The sequence below is a fragment of the Gavia stellata genome, chromosome 6 (genome assembly GCF_030936135.1).
Source record: "Gavia stellata isolate bGavSte3 chromosome 6, bGavSte3.hap2, whole genome shotgun sequence".
NCBI lineage: Eukaryota > Metazoa > Chordata > Aves > Gaviiformes > Gaviidae > Gavia > Gavia stellata.
This window is the reverse complement of record NC_082599.1, coordinates 15,715,500-15,742,740: the sequence shown is the minus strand read 5'-3', so window position 1 is coordinate 15,742,740 and position 27,241 is coordinate 15,715,500. Positions and strand designations below refer to the sequence as shown.

At 38.7% G+C, this 27,241-nt stretch overlaps 1 protein-coding gene across 8 annotated transcripts in view; it reads right to left on the bottom strand.

The window, feature by feature from the left end:
• PARD3 (par-3 family cell polarity regulator) overlaps nucleotides 1-27,241 on the bottom strand; it is a 458,445-nt gene that overhangs the window by 126,073 nt on the left and 305,131 nt on the right. For all 8 annotated transcript variants that reach the window (XM_059818399.1, XM_059818402.1, XM_059818398.1 and 5 more), the window contains 2 exons: nucleotides 20,820-21,047; nucleotides 14,764-14,980 (listed from right to left, as the gene is read on the bottom strand). In XM_059818399.1, coding sequence (XP_059674382.1) covers nucleotides 14,764-14,980; nucleotides 20,820-21,047 — 445 coding nt within the window. The remainder of the gene's footprint in view (nucleotides 1-14,763; nucleotides 14,981-20,819; nucleotides 21,048-27,241) is intronic.

The following is a 27,241-nucleotide window of genomic DNA, read 5'->3' as shown; positions in this document are numbered from 1 at the left end:
CCAGATTTCTTTTACGGAGAGACCATCTGTTTGCAAATTTCTAAACAGAAGATAATCTTCTTGCATTGCTACTCATGATTGCCTAAAGCTAGTTGGAGCCATTGACAGCTCTAATGAATAAATAAAGTAATTAATTAATAAATAAATCACAAGAAATAAGGAAAAAACCTAACAACTCATCCAAGCTACTGCAGTTTTAAAAAAACAGGCTGAGAAGGTCAAAGGAAGTGGGGATAATTTTACAATAATATTTGAAAGACAGCAGCAAGTCAGCAAATAGACAAGAGATTCTTCTGTTGTATGGTGGAATCAACTCAGTAAGCAATACCACAATGTACTAAAAGTCACCATAAATAACGCATTTCCATGGTGGTCAGCCAAAACCTGTTAAACTGTGGATTGTGGCATCCCTGAAGGAATCAGGAATAAAAAAGAAAGCTTCTGCTTAGATACAACTATGTTAGCAATCATCAATGATGGCAGCAACCACAGAAGCAGTACATGACATTTTAATGGAAGTTTCATAACAGTCTAAGCATTTTAAAGTTTGCTTGTGTGGCAAAAACTCTTTAATGTTGTGAATGTATTCAAAAAAGAGAGTGGTTATTGACCACAAAGTTACTTGCCCCAAGATTAAATTTGATACGCTGAGTGTGTGCTATTTGTCAGTGAAGTAAGTAGCTCATACATGTGACATAGCCAAGCTAATTCAGTCCTTTAATAGATAATGTAATCTTAATGGGCAACATATCCTTTCATTACTGTCATTTAATGTCCTTACAAATGCTCCTGTCCCCCCTCTCAGACAGAACTGGCCCATCAAGACTGCAGTACTCTGTTAGGTAATTCAGTACTGGGCAGTAAGATGTTAAACAGTAATTGAAAAACTGTAAATACAAATTGCAAAAACATGAAGTCTCACTTACAAAGTAAAGAGCAGGCTCCTGAAACAGTTTGAGTGAAGGCCTCCAGTATGTCAACTTGTCTTTCACAGACTACATACGTAAAAGCAGACATACAACCCCCTACTTTGCAATACGTAATACCATACGTAGGTATAAAAAAAATTTCCCAAATTCTAAGCATCATCAGCAGCCTACTATTAACAGGTTCCTGGCTGTTTTCGAGTCCAAAGTACAATGTAGTTACTCTTCTATAACTTAAGCAATTTTTCTGAGTCAGGGTAAACCACTCCTTCCCAGTGCGCTGGGTGCCAGGGCCAGCTGACTGTCTCTTGCTCACGCTGTACTGAGCAGGTCCCAAAACCTCACCCCAGCGCTCCCCACCTGACAACTACTGCCCTGCAACCATGCAGCGAGATGGGCACACTGCTGTTGTTGCATTTCTCACAGTCCACAGATCAGTTTAAAAATTGTGGACCAATTTAGGTATTAATGACACTACAATGTGTGCCTCTAATTACCAGTGTCCACTAAGAGTGCTCAGAGAGAGCGTTTAAACCACGGCTACTCTTCAACGCGTTTGCTCGACAGCTATACTTCTAATTCCTGCTCTGTGCATTTTAATGCATTATTGTTTCAAAATACAATGCTTCAAAATTGCAAATTATGTCTGGCTCAAGGGCTGATTATGAGAAATACTAGCACTTCTGCCTCTGCATGAATAACTCTGATAATAATGAGAGATTGATTGAGCTCCAAGAAGTCCAAATGATGAGAAGGGTCAATTTGAACATTTCTATTAGCTTCTTTTGTTAAATCTAACACTTTGCCAGGCCAGAGACAAATACTGCATCTGGTTACCATGATTTTTTCCAACCCTACAGAAGTACAATTTAGAAAATGGGTACTGGTCTAAAGGCAGACGTTATAAGAAATGCTAATGAAACATAAAAACCCACCCATTTTACTGGCACTCAAGAGACTGGGGGCGGGGAGAGAAAAGATGCAAGGGAAATTTGCTTCAACACTTTCCTGGCAGAAAAGGAAAAAAACCCCTCAGTAATACGAAGATTCTTCGTAACTCCATTTTACAACTGAAACGCTTGCTTGCATATATATGAGCATGGCGTGCCTTAGGTAAATGTGAGCTGCAACAAGAAAATCACTTGCTGCTGCTAAGCACATGCAACAGGCAGAGAAACGAGGACACAAATGTAATACGCCAGCTAGTTAGACCAGGAAATTGCAGTAACATTATTCCAACAACTTAGTCTTGCAGCCTTGCAATTACACTGTATAAAATCAGCAAAGGTTAACATAGACACACAAAAAGTTAATCAAACTACTGGCAGTTCATCCGGAACCTTCCAAAGATTAAAACTTCCCTACAGATCTCATTACCTAGAAATGTTAATAAGTCAGTCAGCACTTTTTCTGTCAATTACTGAAAATCTTTGTTGATACACGTCTCTTAGAAAATAACCTCTGTAGGGTAAATTAAGCAAGAGGTGATGTCTCTATATCTTTAGACTCATTCACATATATATTTACACTTCTAGGAGGTAGGGAAGGCACAGACAATTTCCAGCAGAGGACAACAGACAACACTGTAGGATCTGTGGGACAAGTCTAACCAAAATGTCCTTAAAAGCCAGACAAGCGTCCAGCTGCCATTCTCTTCTCAGAGGATGCCTACAACGCTGAACAGCAATTCCCCTTGCGGAGCTGCAGCACCCGAGTGCTGGTGACTGTAGGTTACACTTTAGGGTCTCCTGTCCCATTCTGGGTTCCACAGTGCCACCTAAGTCTCCTTGGGGATAAAAAAACCCCTTTGATTATAAAACCAAATAAATAATGCCAATAGGATTCTTTTACAAGGTGCTCTAGAGCACAACTCAATTAAACTACATTGAATGCTGCTGAATCTACTTTGTCATAGAAAACAGAGGGCAAAAAAGAACACGTACATTATTTTTAAAGTTCGCTACGAAGACAGGGCTAAGGCACAGGACTTAGCCTGAGCCAAGGCTCTGGTTAGTATAAATTAACATGCCACTGCTGGCTTCACATAACTCTCTCTATTCTATCAGCTGATATTCTGCCCCGCGGCATGAAAATTTAGTTTACATATGCCGTATCTTCTGGGTGGAAAATGAAGAGCGAGACTTTGCACCACAGCAGCAGCACTGGAACAAACCGTCTCTGGAGCGGATGCAAGAAGACTCAGGTGGATCATCGCTGGGAAGTCAGTTTGGCAGCGAGTCCCCACAGCAGCTGGTGCAGGGGCTTGCCCAGAGCTACCTGGAGCCCTGGAGACACCCGGCATCCTGCAGTTTGCCAGCTTGAGCTGTCTTCATGGTAACTGCAGCGGAAATAACTATATCAATTGTGATCTATACCACTGATTATTTCAGGGCCAAGCTGGGAGCACAGATTTATTTCAGACTGAAAAGGTGTACAAACCAGGACTCGCATGGGACTAATTACAGGCGAGAGATGTGGGGTGGTAGGGTTTTTTTTTGGTTCCAGCCACCATACAAATGAGCTCCTAGCACAGAAGATCTCAGACCTGGACCAGCCCCATACACACTGACATTTCTGTTCTCATTCGTACACACTCAGGCACTATAAGAAGTGAATGACTGGGCCTGTATTTATTTAGAAAACCAGACAGATGATGTTTAAAATAAATCCAATCTTGACATCAAGGATATCTGGCTCCTGAGACGTTCTTCTCCAAATGAGATCAGCTCTGCTTATGCTCTGTGCTGCACACACTATACAGCAATTATCATTGCCATCTTAATATTTCTTCTGAATATATAGCCTAAAATAAATCTTAAAAAAAATACTGATGAAAATGGCACTGAGTCTTCACATTTTATTTATCTTACACAAGCAGTTTTCTTCCTTTTGCAGTTACAAAAGGCAAACAGAATTAGCAAAGCATTTGGAGCTCCAGAGATGATATCAGGACTCCTAACAGTTACAGATGGAAATACTGTTGGTATCATTACCTGCTCAGCAACATCAGAGAAAGAAATACGTAACTCTAACACTACATCTGAAACTCCTGCTTGTGGCAGCATGTTGCGCGCTGAACTTCAGGATTTTAGCACTATGGGTTAAAGACAAAGATAGCATCTATAATAACACTGTGAAATATTTGAGATTTATTTGTGGTATGTTGCTGTTGAAATGTGCAATAACAATTCAGCTGGCATTCTAAATACTGCTGGCACACCTGGTATTGAATATGCTAGAAGCACTTGCGGTCGGTATAAAAATATACTACTTTTGCTCTTGTGGTATTCAAAAATGCTGATACAGCTAAGATTCTAGATGCATTTTTGTTATTAAATCCTCTTTTTCAGAATTTTTAGAGCTAACCCATAAGCTTTGTTTCTAATAAGACATTTTCTTACTAAGTACTATGTATAACAGCATAGCAGAAAAAAGGAAATCTACATACATTTTCAGTCATCCATTCACCATCCATCCACCTTCAAACTAAACTCAACAGCAGCATCTGGAAGCCGTAGATAGCATATGTTTTTAGCATACAAATATTTCGTATTTCTACAACACAGGAAACACCACAGGACATCGAAGCCCTTGGAGACACTAGCATGGACAAGGTACTATCCAATTTTTAAAATGAGAACACAGTTCCTCTTGAAAGCTTACGCAACTTTCCAAACTCCAGGAGATTTCCGGATTGCAAGCACAATGTAAGGACCAACTCTGCAGATTCCATTGACAAAGCCAGGTCTATGAAGTTAATAAGTCTACTGAACTAGTTATTTCTAATAGGGAATTTATCTACCAATACAGCATTACCAACATACTTTCAACGTATAATACAAACCCTTTAAAACAGCCATACCTGTAGTATGCTATAATATTTGTTGAAAATAGTCAAGACCACCAAGTAGTTCCATGAAACCATACTATGTTCTTTTTTCTTTCAGGACTAGGAGCTACAAGGCTGATATCAAAAAAGTCCTGAAAAAAGCGTTAACACTTGTAGAAAGTACAAATTTATCTTTTGTAGAAGGAAACATTTCAAAATTTACTGTTAATCACATCATCAGCTAGCCCAAACATACACTGTAAAACTAGTTCAATGAAGTGAATGTATTCCAAGCAGAGTCTATTTCACAAACATCTACAGCCTTTTCTTGAACTCCTGCTTATTTTAAGTTTGCACAGAGGCAGTAAAATTTAATATGCAGTGGAACACTACATTAACTACTGAAACGTTATTGCACATCAAAAAGGTTTACTGCTACTTTGCAAACACGCTTACCTGAGTGCCATAAAATACTGACATAATGAGTCAGATCTACCGCAGTGCATTGCAATCAGGTCTTCGCACTTGTAATGTAAAAGCAGCTCCTTGATACAAAAGTCATTCTACACAATCTCGAAAAGACTTTTTTTTATGTGATACACTACAAATTTTGTTAGTATTTTGGAATTATGTAAATATACCCCAAATCGTCAGTAACAGGACAAATTGCCCAGAACAAAATATATACACACCCTATTTTGTACTTGAGCACGAAGGCACCTTCTCAAGAAATCCTTGAGCTGCAGATCACTGAAAGCCTAGAAGACAGACCTGGGAAGAACTGCTATATGGTTACCCTGTTCTGGCACCACACTCTTGGGAGCTACTACTGACCACTGTCAGAGGAGACAAAGTTGGGGTACAGGGACTCACCGGGTATCATTCAACTCTGTGTGACTGTATTCTTATGTTCTTACATTAAATTCTAGAGAATCTACCGAACATGGGAGGAATGAAAAATAATACTTTCTTCCCCTCTAAAAGGAATATAACTTCCTTCTTTTGTGATGGGCTGAACTACAAACGCCTGTGATTTTACTTGAGATGAAAATGAAAAGTATCAGCATTAATACAACACAAATTTTATGTTTTTAATTGAAAACCACGTGACATTTTCCGGTGTAGCATGAAATAGTAGAAAGGAGGATTTCTATAGACTGTTTCTTCCTCAGTTCCAAAGAAAATAATCACCTTTTCTAGCTCAGTGGATCGTATCAGACACTATTAGGTATCGTATCAGCCAATCAAGCTTGGTATCCTAATAGTTCCCAGTCCAAGACAATTTAGAGTAGGATGCCTGGAAGCATAGTAAAAATAACCTGTTTACAGGTAACTTCTTCCTTACCACTTAGCACACAACGGGTGGCTCACAGTCACAAATGCATGCTTAGCCACGTTATTTCCTATATTCTTGGTGTTCAAGGAACCGTGGGGGCAGAAAGTCCCTCAGGGTAATCACATATCACAAAAATCCTTTAAAATTTAAAGTCTCTGGATGACAATCTTATTGCATGTCCACATGTTTTTTTGCTTCATGAGAAGGATAAGTAGATGTTAATTGATTCAGATTTTTTGTACCAGTGATTATTCAGTGTATCTTGTTCCTATCTTCTCTTACCAAGGAGAGACAAACACTTTTCACCAGGAGAGTGGTTAAGCACTGGAACAGGCTGCCGAGAGAGGCTGCCGAGTCTCCATCCTTGAAGATATTTGAAACTCGACTGGGCGTGACACTCAGCAAACTGATGAAACGTTGAAGCTGGACTGCTGTGAACAGGGGTTGAACCAAGCAGAGATCCCTGCCTGCCTGAATCACTCTAGGAGTGTAGTATTTTCAATCTCTCTTCAGTTCCTCCTAATTCTCTTCTTTTTTTCCCTGCAGAAGAAGCGATCAAAGGACTCAAAGTGGGGGAAATACTACTTGCATACCTTGTTGGCATTGTGTTTCTAGTATTTCCTTCTCTCTTATTCTTTCTACAAAACTTCTGTTCCTCTTATTTTTCCCTGAAACAACAACTTGAAAGCCTAAATAAGCCCTCTGAATGCCTTATACCCGCTATTTTCTTACTACGTTCAGGGAAATGCAGGGGCTCACAGACTATTTCTATTCTGGTATATTCTATTCCAGAAATCATACTGGCTTATACCATTTTGCCATTTTCACTGAAGTGTTTTATAACTCTGCCTTTAATGACTGTTTCTCTGCAGAACAGTTAAGATACATGTAAATCCTAACAGGAGGCATCAGCATGCCAATGCACCGCAAATACAGATCTTTGCTCCTGAGGACTGAATTGCAGTAGTAAGTTGGAGCTTTGCCTTTTAGAAAAGGATCAGCTGCCAACTTAAGTACCACAAGTAACTGTGACTTAATAGCCTATGTCATCTTCATCTATAAAAATATATTAAGTTGCACTAATTTTCATCTAAGACAACACTCCTATTCCTGTTTTTAAAAAGGATTTTCAAAGACTCTGCTTTAAAAACATAATCTACAGCATCCATAATGTATACCAATGTACAGGTGCTATTTAGTAGCAAATTAAATCTCCAAAGAACATTTCCAACAGATAATGAAACAAATGTCATTAATAGAGCTTTTCATCTAACGGATTCTTCACATCTCAAGACAGTGTTTATTTACCATACTTTGTTAGGGACTAGCACACTGCCTAGTTAGTCTTCAATTATCACATCAGGTGGAGGAAAAAATCCCATTTCTATATGAGCTAAAACTGAAATTGACTTTGAATCTCTGAACTGTCAACAAATTCTTCTCTGAAAAGGCTTGCTTTGCAGAGATTATAAAGTAGGTGTCATCCTTGACACTTGCATTCTATATTCATCCGGCAGGCCTGGAAGAGAAGCGCCGCAGAACGCCGGGCAGGATGGCGGAGGGCTCAGCTGTCACGCCGCCTGCCTCCCTCGCCTGCTTTGCAGGCAGAGACGGTGCTGTAGGTGTCAAAGGTTCTCTATTTAAACTCGGTGACAAGCAAAGGAAGAATACTGGGAGAATATGTTAGCAGCCACTATGAACTCGTCTCTAGTAACAGGTCATCCTGACACTTATTTCTGGATGTTAGAAACAAAAGCCCTGATTCTATTCAAATTAAAAAAAAAACCCAACATACAATATATCCCCATCAGATTTACAAGTTCAAGATTTACTCTAAGAAAATCCGGTGTTAAGAATACATACAGCAAAGCCCTGCTTTCTGTCAGAATGACAAACTAGAAAGCCACATACGATTACGTTAATCTCTCACTTCAAATCTCCCTCGCACAATCGCATACCGCTGCTTTCTGTGTTTCGTTTTAGAAGTCACAGAGTTTACTAACCACTTAATGAAACCGCATTCCTTAAATCCCTGACAGATTATGTGAAGTTGTTTGGTTTAGAAACAGGAATTTGCCATTCCATTGCCCCCCGCCCCAATGACATCTTAGTCAAAAAACAGGGGGTTTTTGGGGCCGCAGGGAATGAAACACACATTTCCTCAAAGCAGTTGATTCCACCAAGCAGAAGAAAACAGGAAGGCAAAGAAGTGCGGAGAGGAAGGAAGGAGCATGGCTTGCCTTTCCAAAAAAGAAAAGCTATTTTCAATCGAGCTTATCTCTTTCAGTTCCTTATTTACTTTTAATTGGAAAGAAGGAAGTGAAGAATACGAAAATGTTTTGAAAGACATTTATAGGAGTCCTGGGTAATTGTCTGCATCAAAGATGACAATTTGCTGCATGGCTGATTCCATTTGAAAGGCTTTTCTGATTCTATGCATCCCAGGGGCTGGCTGAAACTTTGAAAACAGATCAGGACAAAGTAGCCCAGAGGAGCGTAGGGCAAGAAGGTGCCATTAGCAGTATCCAACTTGCAGCCAGGACAAGGACTGTGCTCCTCCTCTGAAACTTGAAAAGGCATCATGCTTAGACACTGCATCTAGGATTGTAGTGGGTCACACATTTTCTAGCCGGTGGCAGAAGAAGGGAAGCAGATGTGGACTTAATGATAGTTGTGCCAGCTGGCTCACAGTGGTAGCAGGCAAAAACCAGAGCACAAATGGCCCCAGATTCCATTTACCTGAGCAGCGAACCAGCTCAGCATTTCTGATGAAAGTCTCAGCACAAGCACCGCAAGCTGTCGGCGACGTTCTCATATGAGCATTAGCAAACCCAGGCGCAATTCAGCGTGCGAGCAACAAGCTTCCAAGTTTGAAATGATACAACCAACAGGTGTTTAAGCAATAACCTCCTCCTCTGTGTTCTAAGGCTCAAGATTTATGGTGTTTTGTGCCATGAGCAGAGCATGAAAGTAAAAAAAAATTTCCAACTTTCGGAGCTCGTTCCCATGTTTTCTATTAAGTCCATACATCAGTATGTGTCATTCACCAATACGATGTCCTATTAGTCATGATTCCAAGGAAAATGCCATTATTGCTGCTTCTTAAGCTACTGAATGATGAAAATCAGACTACAGATTTTATTTTATTGAGTTCGAGGTATTTGCCAGTCCTGTTGATTAGGGTATAATTCAATAGTATTTTACACAACTCAGATACCTTTTTGTCATGTGCCTGCTTAAAAGTCTGAAGGTTGTTATTAAATGAAAGAAGGTAATTACTAAATCAATGGTATAACCCTTGTGATTTGCTTTTCATCTCCTCACAGACATTATGATGAGAAAACTCAAATGAAAACCAGAGTAGGCAATACAAGAAAGTAATGTAACAAGCAATAGTAATCCATGTAGGTTATTCTCCCAAATGCCCCGTCAGAGGTCTCAGGTGGCTAATGTGGTTGAAATGTGTAATTCAAAGCTACAAATAATATGCTTATGAATCTGGACATGTCCAGTGTACCTTGGAAGCAGCTGTGTGTGGGGAAAAAAAAAAGACAACAGTATATCTGATTTCAGCTAAACAAGGTTGCAAACTAAATTATCTATTTCCTCTCACAGAACGGGAAGATACAACACTGCAAAGCTCCCAGTAATCATTTTAAATGTAATTAAATCTAATTAGGATTAGATTTTAATGGTAATCTGGGAATATTACATTTGCATTGGCTATTCAGTGCATTGATTTACCCACCTGTATGCTACAATAGTTAAGAGAGGAATTAAAGTTCAGTTACCATACGTTACAGCTTTACGTTTCCATCAACATTACAGGCCAGATCCTGAAATACACCATCTCCAGTACTAAAAGCACCTATGCACATGATTAATTTTAAGCATATTGTCTTATTCCACGAACTTCAACATACAGTGCTTACTGGAAATTTATGTTTATGTGGGACTGAGGTATTAATTCCTACAGTAGAAAATTTACTTATTTCATATAACATACTTATCCACCGTTGCTTCAAATTACATTACAACCATTTCATAAGCAACCTCCAAAACCAAGGCAGATATTTTCTTGCTTAAACTCAAGGTTAAAACACAATGTGTATATCTGCCATCTTTCGTTCTCCTCAGCAGTTCCCCACGTAAACTCAAACATACCATTTGTATTTGCAAATCCATTTTTATATGAGCATATCTATGATTACTTGTTTGAGCAGGTTTTTTATTATCAGGCAGTGAGTGTACCTCCAACATTTCCAGCAAGACATGACTAGACAGCTTGGCCTCCCTTCTCCCTTCCTCCCTTTGGAAACCCAAAGCTCTTTTTTTCCCCCTCCTTATTCTCAACATCTTGGTAGTTCCGTTTCTCCTAAAGATGTTATTCCTCAGATACATCCTCTCCTGAGACTGATCACTTGCTGGACATAATTTTTCTACCATAAAACTCGCCAATGAGATTTCTCCTACACAAACTCCTCAGTAAGACTGTGGCTGTCTACTTCCTTACAAACAGAATAAAATCTCCCCAAAAGTGGCATAATCACAGTGATGCCACTGTCTTACAGAACCATGGGTCAGGGATGACCATAGAGGAAAATTATATATGGCCTGAGGAAGCTGGGGAAAGATGTGGTGCTACCACTTCTTTTGCTTATCACCCAGCAGTTCACCCGTCCAGTCACCCATCTAGAAACAATATCCAAGCTTGTACACCAGGAATAAGCATGAATGAAGTACGGGGATCTTAAGTCATCAGCTGCACCACAGAACAGTGTCATTTCATCATCACCCAAAACCTGCGAATAAGAACAATCTCAGATCTCCCTATCTTACATCCTGAGGGCACCCACTTTCATAAATGAAAATACCCTGTACATGACGGGGGCAAGAGGAGGGGAAAAGAAAGCGGCATATACAATTTTTCTCTCTCAGAAGAGGAATGTCAAAGAATTGCACAACACAGAAGCCCACCAAATTAATGTATCCCTACCAGCACTAATTACAGGTGCACTGTTTGAAACTGTGAAGCCTCTTTTTAAAGGCAGCATGACAATGACTTATTTATCAACTGATTGTTTTTGTCAGGTTGATTTTTATCAAGTAGCAAAATCTCTACTTAAAAATAAACAAATTCAGACTCAGAAATGAGTAAACATATTTTAGATTGCATTTGGAGAAGCATACAGATTTTTATAAACTTCTGATGTCAAAACATATATCCACTCAAGCCTTCCTAGTAGTAAAACACAAAAACTAGCAGAACTTCAGATCAGCTTCCCAAAATCTCTTTGGTTAGCTGGCAGTGGCCATCCAGGCACCCCCTAAATGCCAGCAATGGAGAAGAAGGAGCTGCACAGCCGCGCATTTGGTATGTGATTACAGCCACAGGACATGGCACACGATCCTACTGAAGGGATAAGAAAGACAGGAATGATGCAACTATTCAGGCAAAACAAACACATTCAGGTGTAAGCAAAGCTCTGCAGCACCTGCATCTCCTCCAATAGACCAATATTTTTGCTCAACACTTTTCTAGGTTAACTTTTGCCCTATATTCATCTGTGAAGAGAAAGAGACTGCTCAGCCAAATGGCAAATTTAAATAAATTACTCTGTTCTGCCCTGAAATGTCAATTTGAAAAAAGAAATACACACATGCTCAGACAGATTTATTTCACAGTGAGAAGGGTGAACTTCCAGACAGTCCACAGCCCAATGCCAGCAAAGGTCCTCTGGAAATAACAGGACTTGTGTGTGTCAGAGCCACACAGGCTGCACCCCGTGTTTTACAGTTCTCCTTCATGGTTACGTCAATCCTCTTTACTATGTTTGATAAAAGCAGTAAATAATGGAAGTGTTTAAAAGATTTACTTATGATTTTAACCTGCTATCTGAATCATCCCAGGATTTCTTGGAAATGATGACTCGATGCTGAGGGATAAATGTAACCTAGGGTTGTCTAGTGGGAGTCTCCATCTCACAGTACAGTTTAATGAAGATCCCAGTAGCAAATCCTAAGATTTTAACTGAAGGCAAGGAGGCTTATTTTTATACATCACACAGATTCCATTTTATGAGCTGCCAGTTTGCATACAGGCAATAAAAAGGCCCTTGGCTAAACACAGACATTGGAATAAAGTGTCAGTTAACAGTAATTTCATCCCGCAAGTAGTGTTCTTGCCCATACAGCCTAATGAAGAAAGATTATTTTAAGATAAGAGCACTGAAAAGGAAGAGAAAAAAGTAAAAAAGGAGAAAAGAAAAGGAACTACAAAGAAATCACAATGTTGCACAGAACCACAACATCCAATTATGCTTTGATCATGGCTTGGACTTTAAATGTTACTGTCATCATTATTTTCTATTGCACAACTTCTTTCAGTGATTACTTGATATCTATGATATATGTCAGATGTACAGAAAAACAAAGCATGTCATAGGCAGAAGGGGTAGCTTATCTTGCAGACATAATAAAGCCCATCTCTCAAACATTACTGAGAAGGCTGTCAACAAAGCAAATCAAGCACCAAGTGGAAATGAGGCAGAATGCTTAATTCCTTCAATCAGCATTTTCCTGCTTGCCAGGAGCACCTCTCTTGGGCGGGCTGACAAGGTGCAAGCTAATTTACAGATCCAGGAGGAGTCAACTGCATCCAGATAGCACTGCTCCCACGTTAATTAAGAGGAGACTGAAAAGTAAAGTTCACTCAGAAATGGTAGTGAGGGAAAAAAAAAACTCAAGGAAATGTTGACCATTATGAAGAGCAAACAACAAAGTGAGCATCAGATCTTCCTATCAGTCAAATTACTGTTGTTTCCAGATTAAAGATTTCAGAAACGTTACATTGAGCATACAGACAAGTTTACTTCCTATTTAGCTGGGAGTGCCTGATTAAAAATGGTATTAATCTCCACTTTTGCACTCGGTTCCATCCAGCGCTTTCAAAGCCACATGGGAACACCAGACATCAGACTCTAAGGCTGGAGGGCGGAAAGGAGCCAACAAGCCCTGCCCCAAGCCATCTCTCTGGAACATGACGGCTCCTGTCTTTGGATGGGACCCTCTGAGAGTCAGCCCTTTGCCTGAGTACCAAAGCTTGCAAGATGAAGCAGCTATCTCACAGGTCCTCTGGGTACTGGGAATATTGCATAAGAGGAAACTGAGGACCAAGGAGCTGCCCAAGCTTTGCAGATGCTGTAAACACTTTCTGACTGAACTCACGAGATAGCACACATGGTATCCAATTAGCTACTTACAGTCCACAGAATTTATCATGTATAATTTGCCTCGATTTTGCCTGTCATTTCTGCTGTACAAAAATGGGGAAGACTGCAGAAGAAAACCAGTCAACATTTCATATCTCTAACCTTCCACCCCCGCCCAGCGTGAGGTGCAACTCTCAGCTCCAGGCTTGAATTTAGGCAGGCAAACACCCAGAAGATGAGGGCTTCCCTGTAGGACTCACAGGGGACGAGGCTGAAGTGCTCTCCTCCTGTCTGAAGTGTGGGACTATCTCCTATGACTCTTTTGGTATTCTGTGGCATATGCTATCTAACAACCTGATATTGTTTTGCGTTTTCTAAACATATTTTCTAACTAATATTTTCTATTTAACTAATTTTTCTGTTAACTCATTCTGTAATACGATTCACAGACACAGAACAACTCTCAAGAACCTATGCAGTTACAACCTACGTTCAATTAATGTTTTACAGGATAAAGAAGGTAACAGGAAGAAAGTTAACTGAAGCTCCACTTACATGTTTTCAGAGCAGAATCACTGTTAATAAATCTTTAAAATACTACTGGTATCTCACTTCAAAATTAAATAATGAATCACTGCATATACAAAATAAAACGAACACTGCCTTAATATTGCTTTTTCTTGGAAATATATTTATTTACTCTAGCTAACTAAAAGAAACACTGATTTTCTTGCTCTCTCACCCCTTCCCACAAGTGATCAAAGGTGTTTGTCATGTTTCACCATTTAACCAGAACAGCAGGGTGTCCCTCAGCAGCCTGCTCCTTTCAGATCACTTGTGTCTGCTGGAGAGACGACTCCTTTCAGACAAACTCAGTGCTTGGTAAAATTCAGGTCTTTCACTGACCCTTTCTCCAGACTGTGAGTTCTCAGAGCACACAACTGTATTTAGATCCTGTTTTCCTTGAGAGGAGCATGCTGGTTTTCAATCTCAAATGGATTAATCTCTTTCGCATCATGCTTCCATGAGAGCAAACAGGCTTAATAGTAAAGCAAAGTACAACACTCATTTAGTAACACATAAGCTTTGGGTACAGTATTAGGAACAGAACAGTTTAAGAAAAAAGCAAAACCCAAAATTGTTTGACCTGTCAAAGGATATGTGCACTACTTAGACATCACCAAAGACTCTTTCCAAGACCAAGCAGTTTGTCGCTTAAAATCATTTTTTTCCTTTGCAACCCCTTTAGCCTGCCATCCACCTCCTTCTCTTCCATTCTGAGCTGCTTCCTTTCCATGACACCACTCCTAGGCTCAAAAATTGAGAGATCAGCCATATACATCATGTGTATATTTGTATGGTAAAATATCGTCTCAGTAAACAGTCACAATATAAATTAATAACTAAAAGATGAAACTTCATTTTATATTTCATTCTTACATTGGATTGCAAAGCACCTACCTGAACATGTCTCCTAAGCCTTTCAGCATTCCTTTCTTTGCCTTAATTTTATCCTTCTCTTTATCTCGATCCTTCTTCTTTTCCTTTCCAGCCTTTTTTCTGTCACCTTTATCTTGACTTCCATTCATCTGTCTCTCCAATGAGTGGGATGGCTGGTCACTTGCTGTGGACACAGATTCTCTACCAGATCTTGAGCTCTCTTCTGTGTCTTCCTCCACTGAAAGCACAAATTAAGAAACATCAGTGAGATAAGAACAACCAACAAGGGCAGGCTTTTTGCTATGTTGCATAATGCATTTTGAAGCAGGATATATGCACAACCACAAAATACTCGTATTTTTTGTCAAAATCAGTATCTGCTTATGTGGGGGTTTCCTGGAATGTTCATTTGTACTACTGAACTCTTAAAAGCAAGGAATCCACCTTTGCAGAACACTCTGCAAAACACAAATGATGCTTTGTGGCTACTCTGAATAACGTATGGATTAATAAAGAGGATTAGCAAAGTGATGTTAATTGGCCTATTTTGTTTCAGTATCTGAGTCAGTTGAGGAGAGCTTTAGAAATATCTGCAAGAAGAAACAACAGCAGTGCAGCATGCCCTGTCAGTAAGTTCTTATAATACTCAGTAAATTCTTATAATACTCTCATAAAAATATGAAAGTCATTAAGGACTGTTAACCTCAATACAAGTCTTAATAGACTTTTCCTTCTGCTGCAAGTAACATAACGGTTGTGTCGCACTACTTCATTTCCTGGAGCAGTTTATAACACATCATGCACCATGATTTTCATTCTTGGTTGAGATGGGGCAGCCTGGGAGGTTCAGGTGGAGAGATTCCATCCAGCGGAACAACTAAAATTATTTAAGGACAGATAGCATGTTTCTTTTCTGTTTCTAATCCAAGACCAAGACTCAGAGTATCCTAAAGTACACCTGAGGTGAGGTTTAGCAAAGCACATATATTTCAGAAAGTTTTAAAAAAAAAAATCACCAAAAGAAACAATCCATTCAAAAACTGAAAGCTCCCCCAGTAGGTTAGTGAGAAAGAAATAAAACACTTCAAGCTTGTGGGTCAGAATCCTGCAACCATTTTGACTTAACCTAAAGCCAAGTTCAAAAATTACACTGCATGGCCAGCGAAGCTGTGACCTCCCAGGAGCTCTAACATTTTATATCATCACATTGTAAGTAGGGCTACACCATCGCCCAATGTTCCAACAGACAGCACGAAGCAGCAATTAGGATCACAAATGCATACTTTGTGCTGTCTCCTGTAGCTCTAATGAAAACAAAGGCTCCAAACAACTTTCAGCAGTAGAAATTGAAAAATACAGTTTTGCTTTATGTATACACAGTCTATGGAAAATAATTTTTTTTTTGTACTCAATAAGATTTGGTAATAGCCATGGCTTATAGAAGGAAAAAAGAATCATTTTTTAGTTTAGCATATGCTTACTACTTATTATCATTATTCCTACTAATATTACTGTTTCTAGACCTCAGCGACTCTTCTACAGCCAAAAGAAGTGTGCAATTCTTTCGAAATTTGTCATACATAGACTACTGTAGAATGTAAACTTGCTTTTCTTAGTCATCATTCATATTTACCTTAAAACTAATTCACTCAATCTGAAAAGCCTACAAATCACTGATTGAAAGCCATTCGATATTGAGTCTTCTCTCTCTTAGATACTTGCCTGCAAAATACTGTTTATTCATTAAAATTACAATACACAGACCTGTCTGATAGACTTAGTACTTATTCACTGAGTATCCCAAGATTTCTATAAATATTCTCCAACCCTGGAAGATCACACAAACATATTTCAAGAAAAACATACCATGTCAGATAAATCTCAACATTAATAATTGTTTTTGAATCTCAACTAGTACTCTGAAGTACAAATCACCAGGGAAAAAAAGGAAAAAATAAAAAAGGACAGGTCTCAGCATTTCATGTTAACTTCTTTTCAGGACTGCTCTGAGTTAAGCAGATGATACAGCTTCTCAATTGTAGGCACAGCTTTAATATTTGGAAAATTGTATTTTAGAAAATTAATAGGTCTGTCCTATACATGCTCTGTACTAGCTGTACTTGTACTTTTTTTGGTCACAGTGTTTCTTAATCAATGTCTGGGATGATATTTAGTTATTATTAAAACAGTAGTGGAAAACCACTTTGGAATAGATATGCTAATTTTTTGCATGTTAATTTATAGCTACAATCTGTTCCAGTTAAAACCAACTAGACATTTAAAAGATTGTACTTGCAAACGAATATAATTAGTTAAAAAAATGCATTAAATTTCTGACAAATTCTGAAGTCAAATGTTTACTTGGTACTTCATTGCTAGAATTTTAAAGATGAATCAATTCTGACCTATGGTTGTTCATATTCGTATAACAATACATTGAATTAATCCTAAATATGTATTAAGTGTACTGTGCTATGCTGAGTTGCTGAACAACTTGTCATAACAATGCTTCCTCTTATAATTTGTTCTGCATATTCTATGGAGATAATATTGCCTCCTTTCCACACTTGTGCTGCAATAAATATTTGTCTACCATACACAGTTTGCTTGCAATTAACTCCGTAGCTTAGACTGAGCCCTGTGAACTAGGATGCCTGTTCTCCTGGAGTAAACACTGGTGACTCTACTGCAGGAATTAGATTTCCAGTTTTCTTAAAAGGACTCAACATAAAGAAACTTGTTTCACTTTTATGCAGCACAGTCATTCTGCAATTAACATACACCTAATTACTAGTGTTTAGAACAAATGCAAATGCTGCTCAATTAAAATTCAAGCCCAGGCTACAAACGAAACGTCTTATTTTTGTTAAGTTGCAGTAATGACATTAGGTTATTGCAAAACGCAGAATGTATTTGTTTGGTGCTGTTATTTTCTTCCTTTCCTGCAACCTCCTGCCTCCCCATTTGGGATGCTGAAGCCAAAAAATTAAATTGGAGTATGCTTTAAACATCAATTAAGCCTGAAAACTAGTGTCATTTCATGAACCACACTGTACTAAGGAGAACTACACAAACAGGTATTATGAAGCTATTCTCCTAATTAGGCCATAAAATGGAAAAGATGCACAAGAGGAATCAAAGCTACTTAATGTGAAGCTATTTTGCCACTAAGCTTCTAGGCCTCTTATTGTGATATTTAATACAGCCCTAGATTCCAGCAATTAAGATTCAGCAAAAGATTAGAAAGCTTTGTTGATCTCTCCCAGTCCAAATGCCTTGTTCTCATTCAAGACACTAAAGATAAACATTTTCCTTCCAGTCAGCTATTTCAAGTATTAAGGAAAAAAAAAGAGGGGAAGAAAAAAAAAAGGCAGGAAAAATGATCTGTAAAAGCTGAACACCCACACCTTTCCACAAATATTACTTCTTTACAGCCATTAAAACTCACATGCATTTTCTCAAATACTTTTTAAAATGTTGTCCCAGAATGGTCACTGCTATCTGATTTTCATCCTACATTTAGTAACTTAATAACACGTTGTTCCAAGGACAGAAAGTACATTCAGCAGAGAGTCAGCCCCTTTGCCACATACGCTACCTGTATTTTTATGGCTTTCATATACGGGGTGCTGACATGTTAAGAATTCCTCTATACAATTTACTGCAGTGCTATTATTTGCTACTCCAAAGAGGGTCACTGTCTGGAAGAAAGAAGCGGTCTTAGCACTAAAATACTTGGAGGAGAAAGGGGAAAAAATTCAAGTATGACAAATGGATCCAACCTCAAGGGCATCAGCAAATTGACCACCAACATGTTTGCCTGGGTTTTATAATGAGAGAAAGCCACATTTTAATTTCAAACAATTATGGAATAATTAAATACAATTAAAAAAAACTTAGGCACTGTCGTTATGGCAGCAGAGAGGCATTAGTTACGTTAGGACCAGATTGTTAAATTAACTTCTTCATATTCATATGTGCCCAGGCTTTGTCCAGCTGAAGACACCATTTGGCAAATTCTCTGGAACTTAAGGCCCCATATAATTCACACAAAGTGGAGCAGACTGCAGTTGCTTTCATTTTGAACACAGATACAGACATATTCTCAGAAAGACAGACCTGAGGACGTACCATTTTGTGCTGGTCCCAGGCAATGTATGGCTGGGCCAGCTCTTAAGCTCCCACAACCACCGTGAGAAGGGGAAGACCTCAAGGACTGAATTTTGTCCAACCAACTTTCTATATTTGCTTTGCTACTCATCTGCTTCTATTAACCTGGCACTGCAAATTTCTGGATTACTTCTTAGATGTTTTATTATAATATGTGGAAGCTATTAAAACACAAGTAACTCAACAGAATGCGTACTTCTACGCATATAGCTTTGTCACACAGAGCCCTTCTTTACCATGTGAGATTTGTCACTCTTGCTCTCCCGTGACACTGAGATGGCTCTTGGTCCACCAGTCCTAGACGACTTCACCCATACAGAGAGATGAGGGCAAAGACTCACCCCATGGCATTTCGCTTTCAGCCAGAAGGCTTTGTCTGGTTTCCGCTACTCCCATGCAAAGGATACAAAGGCCACCACCAAATACTTCCTTGCTACTCTCTATGCATTGCATCAAAAAGCTCAAAACCCCTTACAGTAATCTCATAAACCTATACTCACCTAGAAAGCGTTTCATGACAACAGTTTTGCTATATTTTTGATGAAATGAAGTTAAACCATCTGTAACTTCTGGATAAGCCTTGGATATCTGATGCCTCAAAACAGGATATTACTATCAGTGGCCTCACACCAAACAAGGCCTTTTAGAAAAACATGGTCTTATGTCCCAAAAGACCATAGGCATGCAGTCTGGGAGAATGATCAGGATCACTACACATTTTCTCACACCTATTCTTCTACTGGCCAGAAACAGATTGACAGCCAGCAGCACCAGAGCAGCATTTAGCCTCACTGCTGCGTGAAATTGCTAGGTGCTGGAAAAGCAAAGCAGAATTAATTCCGTCTGTAACTACCTTTGCGAAAAGTGACTGGCAAAATGACCTCCCTTTCAGTCTCAGAACACTTGTAGAAACAGGCAGATTTTAAAAAAAAAAGTAAAGCGTTTTAAAAAAATAAAAGCGTGATTACACAAGTAGCTTATAAAAGAATTTTAGGGTATGACGCTTATGAAACAGACTTTCTGAAACTAAAAGTTTTTAAAAAGAGCGGAGAGTGAAAAATTTCTTTTCAAGCCTTTTCTGTTAGCATTCAGGCTAAATATTTTACTACTTCAACCTTCCCTCCATCATCTTCATTCATAAACTTCTAACTAGCTGCAGGTTGATTAAAAAAAATTCTGCTGGTGTGTGACGAGTTGAAAGTATTACAACATGAAGGTTAAAAATTCAATGATTCTAATACAACCCCTGATTGAGGTAATTTACCATTCATACTATTTTCATTCAATATGAGTTGTCATTTTACCATCCCATTCTTACATAGTTCAATAATGATAAGGTTAGCTTTGAAGTGATTCTTTTATGTTAATGACATTCTCCACATGTTGGGTCATACTTCGGGTTAAAGAACTGAAAATGTAAATGAATGCCCATTAGGGTGGGTAATAGCTGATCATTAACTTTATATTTTATTAGATCTGCCAGCCTTACTCACTCTAATTAAAGGACAGTGATTCCTTTTTTCCCCCCAGACGCTACAAATGTACTCTTTCAAAGTTAGATGCACATATTTTTGTAACATAAATTCAGAGGTTTTTTGTCTTTCTGCATATTTTTTTTCTAATTTATATTAGTAAATTAATTAGCTGTCTTACAGAAAATTTTCATAGTAATTTAAGTAAACACACTCCTAATAATCTTATTTCCTTATTTTAGAAAGGAAGGAAGCTGCAGAGTGTTGCAATCTGTTAATGCACATGAAGGGAAAAAGCCTGAAAAAAAATTGATGAAGATAAGTTAGTTCTATTCTTTTAAAATCCTAAAATCATCTTCTGCTACTTCTAATCACTTTCTAAAAGAATTAACCTATGTTGTAAACATTCTTTATGTACAGCAATAGTTTACTTACAAGTTTCCATGCCTTCATCATCATCATCTGCTACGGGTTTATCATATGATTTGTCTATGGCAGCTCTGAAGCTTTCATTGCAGCCTCGTCCTCGGATAATCCGCGGGCGCGGGCGGTGGAAGGGAATATCACCGTTCAGAGTCACCTCAGCAACGGCTGTCTGCAGACTTTCTAATGAGCTGGATTTCTTCAGACCTAACGAAGGCCCCACATCTCTGGTTGGGGAACCTTAGTGATTTGGCGGGGGGGAAAAGTAATTAGAATTAGTATTGAGAACTGCATGCTTGATTATGCATATCCATCCTGAAAGTCTTTGGGGACACACTTAACATTATTCACATCATCTCTCAATAATCTGTAGGGAATTCTCCACAGATTTGTTGGTCTCAGAAGTGAATGAGTATGTCAAGTCACAGTCAACAAAACCGACAACGTTAGCGATGTCTCGCTTTTCAAATCAGTGAAGAGAGACCAACATCCGTTACTATTATTTTAACGACTTGAACGATAAAGTAATTGTGGGGCTTTAAAAACATAGCTCGTAAAAGAAAGCGAGATACATATCTAATGGCATCAAACAAAACGATTAATTATTTTTGTTTTGAGCAGAATATTTCATTTGTACTAGCAACTGATGAACAGAGACCGAGCGGATCATGGGCATGAATGCTATTGTGTTTAGAGTAACAGTCTTGCAAAGTAGCCTGACTTCTGGCTTCAAGGAACAACGTTGTTTGCTTTTAATCGAGTTTTAAAGACTTGCATCAAATTGCTAACAATTTCATAATGCAATGCTTCTGAGAAATACCAGTTGACTTGCTGGGATTTTATGAAGTTGTTTAAAAATAATCTGTGGAAAGGACCCAATTAGTCAGGCAATACCAGTTATCCAGCTGGAAAAGAAATGCATTCTTGGCAGTCACCAGGTTGATGTTTGGGCAGCACTACAGCTGGGGCTGAGGGCAGCTCGTATTGCTGCAGCATGTCCAGAGGTGTGCCAAGAAAGCCCCAGACAGTATTCCGTAAAAGCCTTTCCCCATCCGGACTTTTCTTCTCAGGTTTGTGGACTAAATGTCTGGACTCTGTTTTTAGATACACACACTCAACAGTGCAAATCAGCTGACAATTGCTCAATTAGATCTCATATTATTGTTAAAACTGGGAGAGATCTTTCAGGGAAAAAAAAATCACTGCATTTAGTTGAAGTTATTTTATTCAAAAGTGCAGTAGAGTCTTGGCCAGATTTTCCACAGGATTTGTGGCCAGAGAAAAAGATGAGGCGGGACATGATCATCATCGCTACATTTCCTGAAGTTATGAGACCAGAGCTCCTGCCTATAATATGGAAGCCCACTTCTTCTCTACCCAAGGGGAGCAGAACAGAGAAGGGTGTTGTGGCACCACAGCAGTCCCAGGCGGTGACTTGTTACTCCGTTGATATCATTATCCTCATCTGACAGAGGCACAGAAAGACAAATTTCAAAGCCGGCCAGCACTGAGAGACAGAGCCAAGAACTGAACCCTCAGGAATACCAAACCAATGAACAATACATTTGTAAGCAGGGTCTGGTGTGAATAATGTCATAAAAGAAAATTATCTTTTTCAAGTATTTATCTCAGAATAATACAAAGCTCTGGAGTTGATCCCTATTCTGGTAGATAATAGGAGGGAGAAGAGACACAGTATCTGTCACCGCTCTTTAACAAAGGTATGTGAAGTCACCTTACATAGGGGAAAACTGCTACTACACTACTAAAAAGGGCTTCTTTCACTATTGGGTGGGGAGGAAGGGGGTTGCTGGATCTACAGAAGGGATGCAGAATAGCAGCATGGCAAATCTTCTCCATGCTGCTTGCTCACTTGTTATGAGATGGAGCAAAGCAGCAAACACTTTCATTTTCCACTCAGCTATTAAAAGCCTGAGCAATTAGGTTAAACTGAAAGCCCTCAGATCAAATAAATTCAAACAGCAGCTGTCAAACTATTCCCCTTCAGCTGCCCTACTGATAAGATGAACTTGTAAATAGAAATAAAACAAAAATCCTCTTTCACAGCTCTACACAACTCCTGCAGTTTGCTTCCCCCGGCAGTCCGGAGTCCTGCTGTTTGGACCCTTGGCCTGAAATAAACCCACCCCAACAAATGAGAAATTTTATCTTGGTGAACTCGCATCTCCTCGAAGAAGCCACCCTCCCTCACAGCCTGTACTTGTTGGAGGGCTGAGGGTCGGGAGGGTGGTTGGGGCACAGCGCAGCTGCTGGGGTGAACAGAGCAGCCAGCTGGGCCAAGGGGGGTTTGATGGCTTCCCAGCTGTGCAAACAAGCTGCAGTCCAGGTTCACCAAACTCCTGAACATGGGCTGAAGGGAAGTGTTTTTACATAGCACTCTCTCTACCCAGTGAAAGAACTCCAATTTAGACAGTGCCCTATAAAACTGTCCGCTTTCTAGCATATGCCAAAATCTGCTATTCCTCTCCTAATGCATGCAGAACATAAGAAATGATATTTTATTTTGTTTTCTACATTTTGAGATTGTATTTTGTTAAAAAAGGTCCATGAGACAGGAAAAATGAATGCAACATTTTGAAGGAAAAAAAGAGGAAATGGGACAATCATATATAAACCAGCTGTTTGACAGATTCAATTTCATATACAAAAGGAAAGGGTATCCTCTTATATGGCAACTTACTGTAAACTTCCATATTCCAGATTCTGCTTTGCAACCTTCTAAATGAAATGCTCATATATCTTTTCCTAATTACTGAGTGGCTCTTTTTGTAAACAGTAATTATAAAGAAGGCATTTATGTGCCCATTTATGTTCATAAAGGACATTAAAAAAAATTCCCTTTCCTGCCACCCAATACAGATCTTTCTGAGAAATGTATTTATGTAACTTGTGCTTTCCCAAAGGAAAAGCTAGATAGGATATGACCTAATGTTTCTTGAGTACTGTAAAACTAATAATGGATTACAGAAATGATACGAATATTTATTGAACTTGGGTGGCCATGAACACAAATGTAGACAGGTTGCAGAATTCAGAAGAGGGAAATGTCCTTTCGCAAGCAATTTAATCACTGTGATCATAAAGCTATGTATATTTTAATACCTTCACTATCTTCTATGGCCACTTCATAGCAAGTCTACTATTTTCAAAATACATAGTTAAGCCTCCCCATAAATTGAGCGAGTTCAGAATTTATTACTAGAATTCACCAGCCAGAAAGTGAGTTGCTTACCCATAATGCAGTGAGAAACAGCAAACTTTCTTTAAAATGAATTCTGTTTAAAATTTATGAGTCACATCAAAACCTTGTTTTCTAAATACAAAAATGTCAGCATTTTCTTCCAGCCTTTATAGCGCTGGTGGTAATCATCAGAAATGTTATCTGCTCAGAACGATTTCTACTTCTATTTTGACACCAGAATTTAAAGTAGAAAAAAAGAAGAGAAAAAGACACATCTACCTAAAGCATCTTTATATGACTGAGGGATGAAAGGGATTCTTTTATCATTTTTACAATTTGAAGTTTATCAAAATCTTCCTTTCCAACAATTTTCTTAACAAATATCCTTTGAGGTAGATTCACCCCTCCGTACCACAGCAGTCCTCCTACTGTGACTGCCAGCATGTGCACAGCCCCCTCACACGCTCTGCTTATACGCTCAGCCGCACGGCTCCACTCTCCATGCCACGCACCACTCTCCATCTCTCAAGGGCTTTGTAGGATGCTCACACCACCCAGCACAGCCCCTGCCCACCACACGTGCATCGCCACTCCCTACGTCCCCGCTGGCCAGCCCCTGGGGACAACAGCCAAGCCTTGCCCTCCAGGCCATGCAACCCTCTGCTCATGCATGACTGTGCCCGCGTTGCGTGCATCTGCTCTCCCACGGCACAGGCAGCCCCCACCACATAACTTCACAGCACATACAGCTCCCGCGAGACATTTAACACCCATGCTTCACATGAAGCCTAGGTGCTGCTCCCTGCTCCAAGCCCTTTGTTTATCCCTTGTGCTGATGCTGTTCAACAACTCACTGTGCTTCCGCTTCTCTCATCTTATGTTAAGTATTTATGCAGTACCACAAATCCACTTGGGCAATTTGCAAAGGCAAAAAGTACGGTGTCAAACGATATATGATGTTCTCTCAGTGACTAATTTTAAAGGGTATAAAGTAATTTTTCATCAGCACTTTCTTTTAAATGAATTAAAAACTGACAATTTTGCTTCTTTCTGAAACATTATTTTTATTAACTCTCAGGTTAAATGCTACCAGCAACTGATGCCAAAAACTTCCCTCGATTTGATAAAAGCAGTTTTGCAAACCCACAAAGTCTACTTTCTAAACACTTTCTTAAAGGACATTAGCAGTGAGTCTATATAGTTACTAACATCTGCTCCATTAGATTTGATAAATTCTCCTATTTCTAGTTCAATTCATACACTAAAAAAGTAACATTTTGGCTGGGGAGAGTAGGGGAGGAATAGAGCATGCAACTGCATCAAAAATAGTTTCAATTTGGTTCCATTTAATAAACCAGTTTATTTAAATAGCACTGTGTAAAAATAAATAAATAAACAATTTAAATAAATGTTCTTTGATTTTTTTTCTTTCTTCTTCATTTTCACAATGTGTACATGGAAAAATAACCACCTAGAACTATAGTATGCCTGGGACTCAATAAATGAGCCATGCTCAATTGCTACTGAATATACTTCTAACCTCTAGGATGAACTGTAAACACTGCAAGGATTAGGCACTTCAAGTGAACTATAGAAAGAAAAATAATTAAAAATCTATTATAGTAACTAGGGCTGGTGAGTTCTACACTCCCCTTTTCAGCCAATACTCCGAAGTCCAACTTTGACTGTAACTGAATTTGTTTTTATTTTTTCTAAAGTAAATATATGCTGAAGTTTTCTGGCTTCTAGAGTTCATTAAAACATAGTTCACCACACATTTGAAGCATTTTTTTTTCTTAGAACCAGACGATTTTTAAGCCAAACTACAGTAAGTGGTTTGTTTAACAACCACATCCATCTTCAGTAATGGGAGAAATCCAGTGTTTATATACAAAACCTGGTTAAAAGCATGCAAGATAAATAAAATAAAAGTACAGTAAAAGGTGGTCTTCCTTTTTTCCAGCCACTGAGCTTGCTGTGCACAAAATATGTAACTGCTTAATCCAGATGGTTACGGTCATGCTCTTTCACCCAAGTTGTCTGACTTGTCTCTTTTTTGGAATTTAATCCAGGTGTTACACACAGAGAAAAACTACACTCGATTAATACCACCCTCTATTGATTCCACCAAAAACACTACGCACTTTTAAAACCTAAGCAACATATTTTACTAAAACACACAGGTTTTACACCACTCTATTCACTTCCCATTCAAATAGGCAGGCTAATAAGAAAATGAAAAATAATTTACAATAATTTTGAGTTTGATCTGTAACTCCTTTTTATGTGAATAATGCTCAGGGGCGAAGGCAGTTCCTAAGCACTGGTTCTTACCACAACCATTAACACAATTCATACATTCACACTCTGATGGCTTTAATCCTTCAAAACATTCATACATTTTAATTTTGTGTACTCATTCTCAATTTGCAAAGCTGCAAGTCTGTGGCCATATTCTGCAACATTTTAAGAGCTAGAAGTTTTAGCTGTTTAAATAAAAATTATAATTTTATCACTTGATTACTTATGGCTTTTCAGTATTCCTACTCATGTTGGAAAGTGTGGTTAAACAGAGATACAGCTGTGAATTATTAATTGTAAATTCTGTATGGAATGCCCTACTCCCCAAATCATACTAAAATAAATAATATTTTCGGGTTAAAAAGGTGAATTGTTCCTAATTAGAGCTAAGTAATGTTATGGTGTCCTCTGCATCTAGCCTAATTAAAATAGCATTCCAAAGGTCAAAAGCTAACTTATATTAATAAATCATAAAGGTTCATAATTGCAGTTGGTGCATTATTTTAATTACTAATAAAAAATATGCTTTGAAAGCTATTTCTCATTATCATTGTGTGAAACATTACAATCGATGGTGTGCGGAAAAGATTCTATTTACATATTCTTTTGTTCTCTTACGATGCTCGGGTTTCAGCTTCAAAGGCAAATCAACTTGCACTAATAATCTTCAACTCAACTCACAACATGTATCTGATGACCACTTAAGGCAAAGGTAGCAGTTTTCTAATTAAAATAATTATTTCCAAGCGCTCTGTTAGCACTGTAATATCCAAACATTCGACTCTTCTACATCATCTCTCTGTACATTAGAGTTTGAAGCTAGGAGGAGATTTTCCAAGATTTTTTTTGAAAGGACAAAAAATCCAAACGGCTGTGAATATTTATGAGTTCAAAGTGTAGAAACAGGTGTCTACCTACAGTCACATGTATG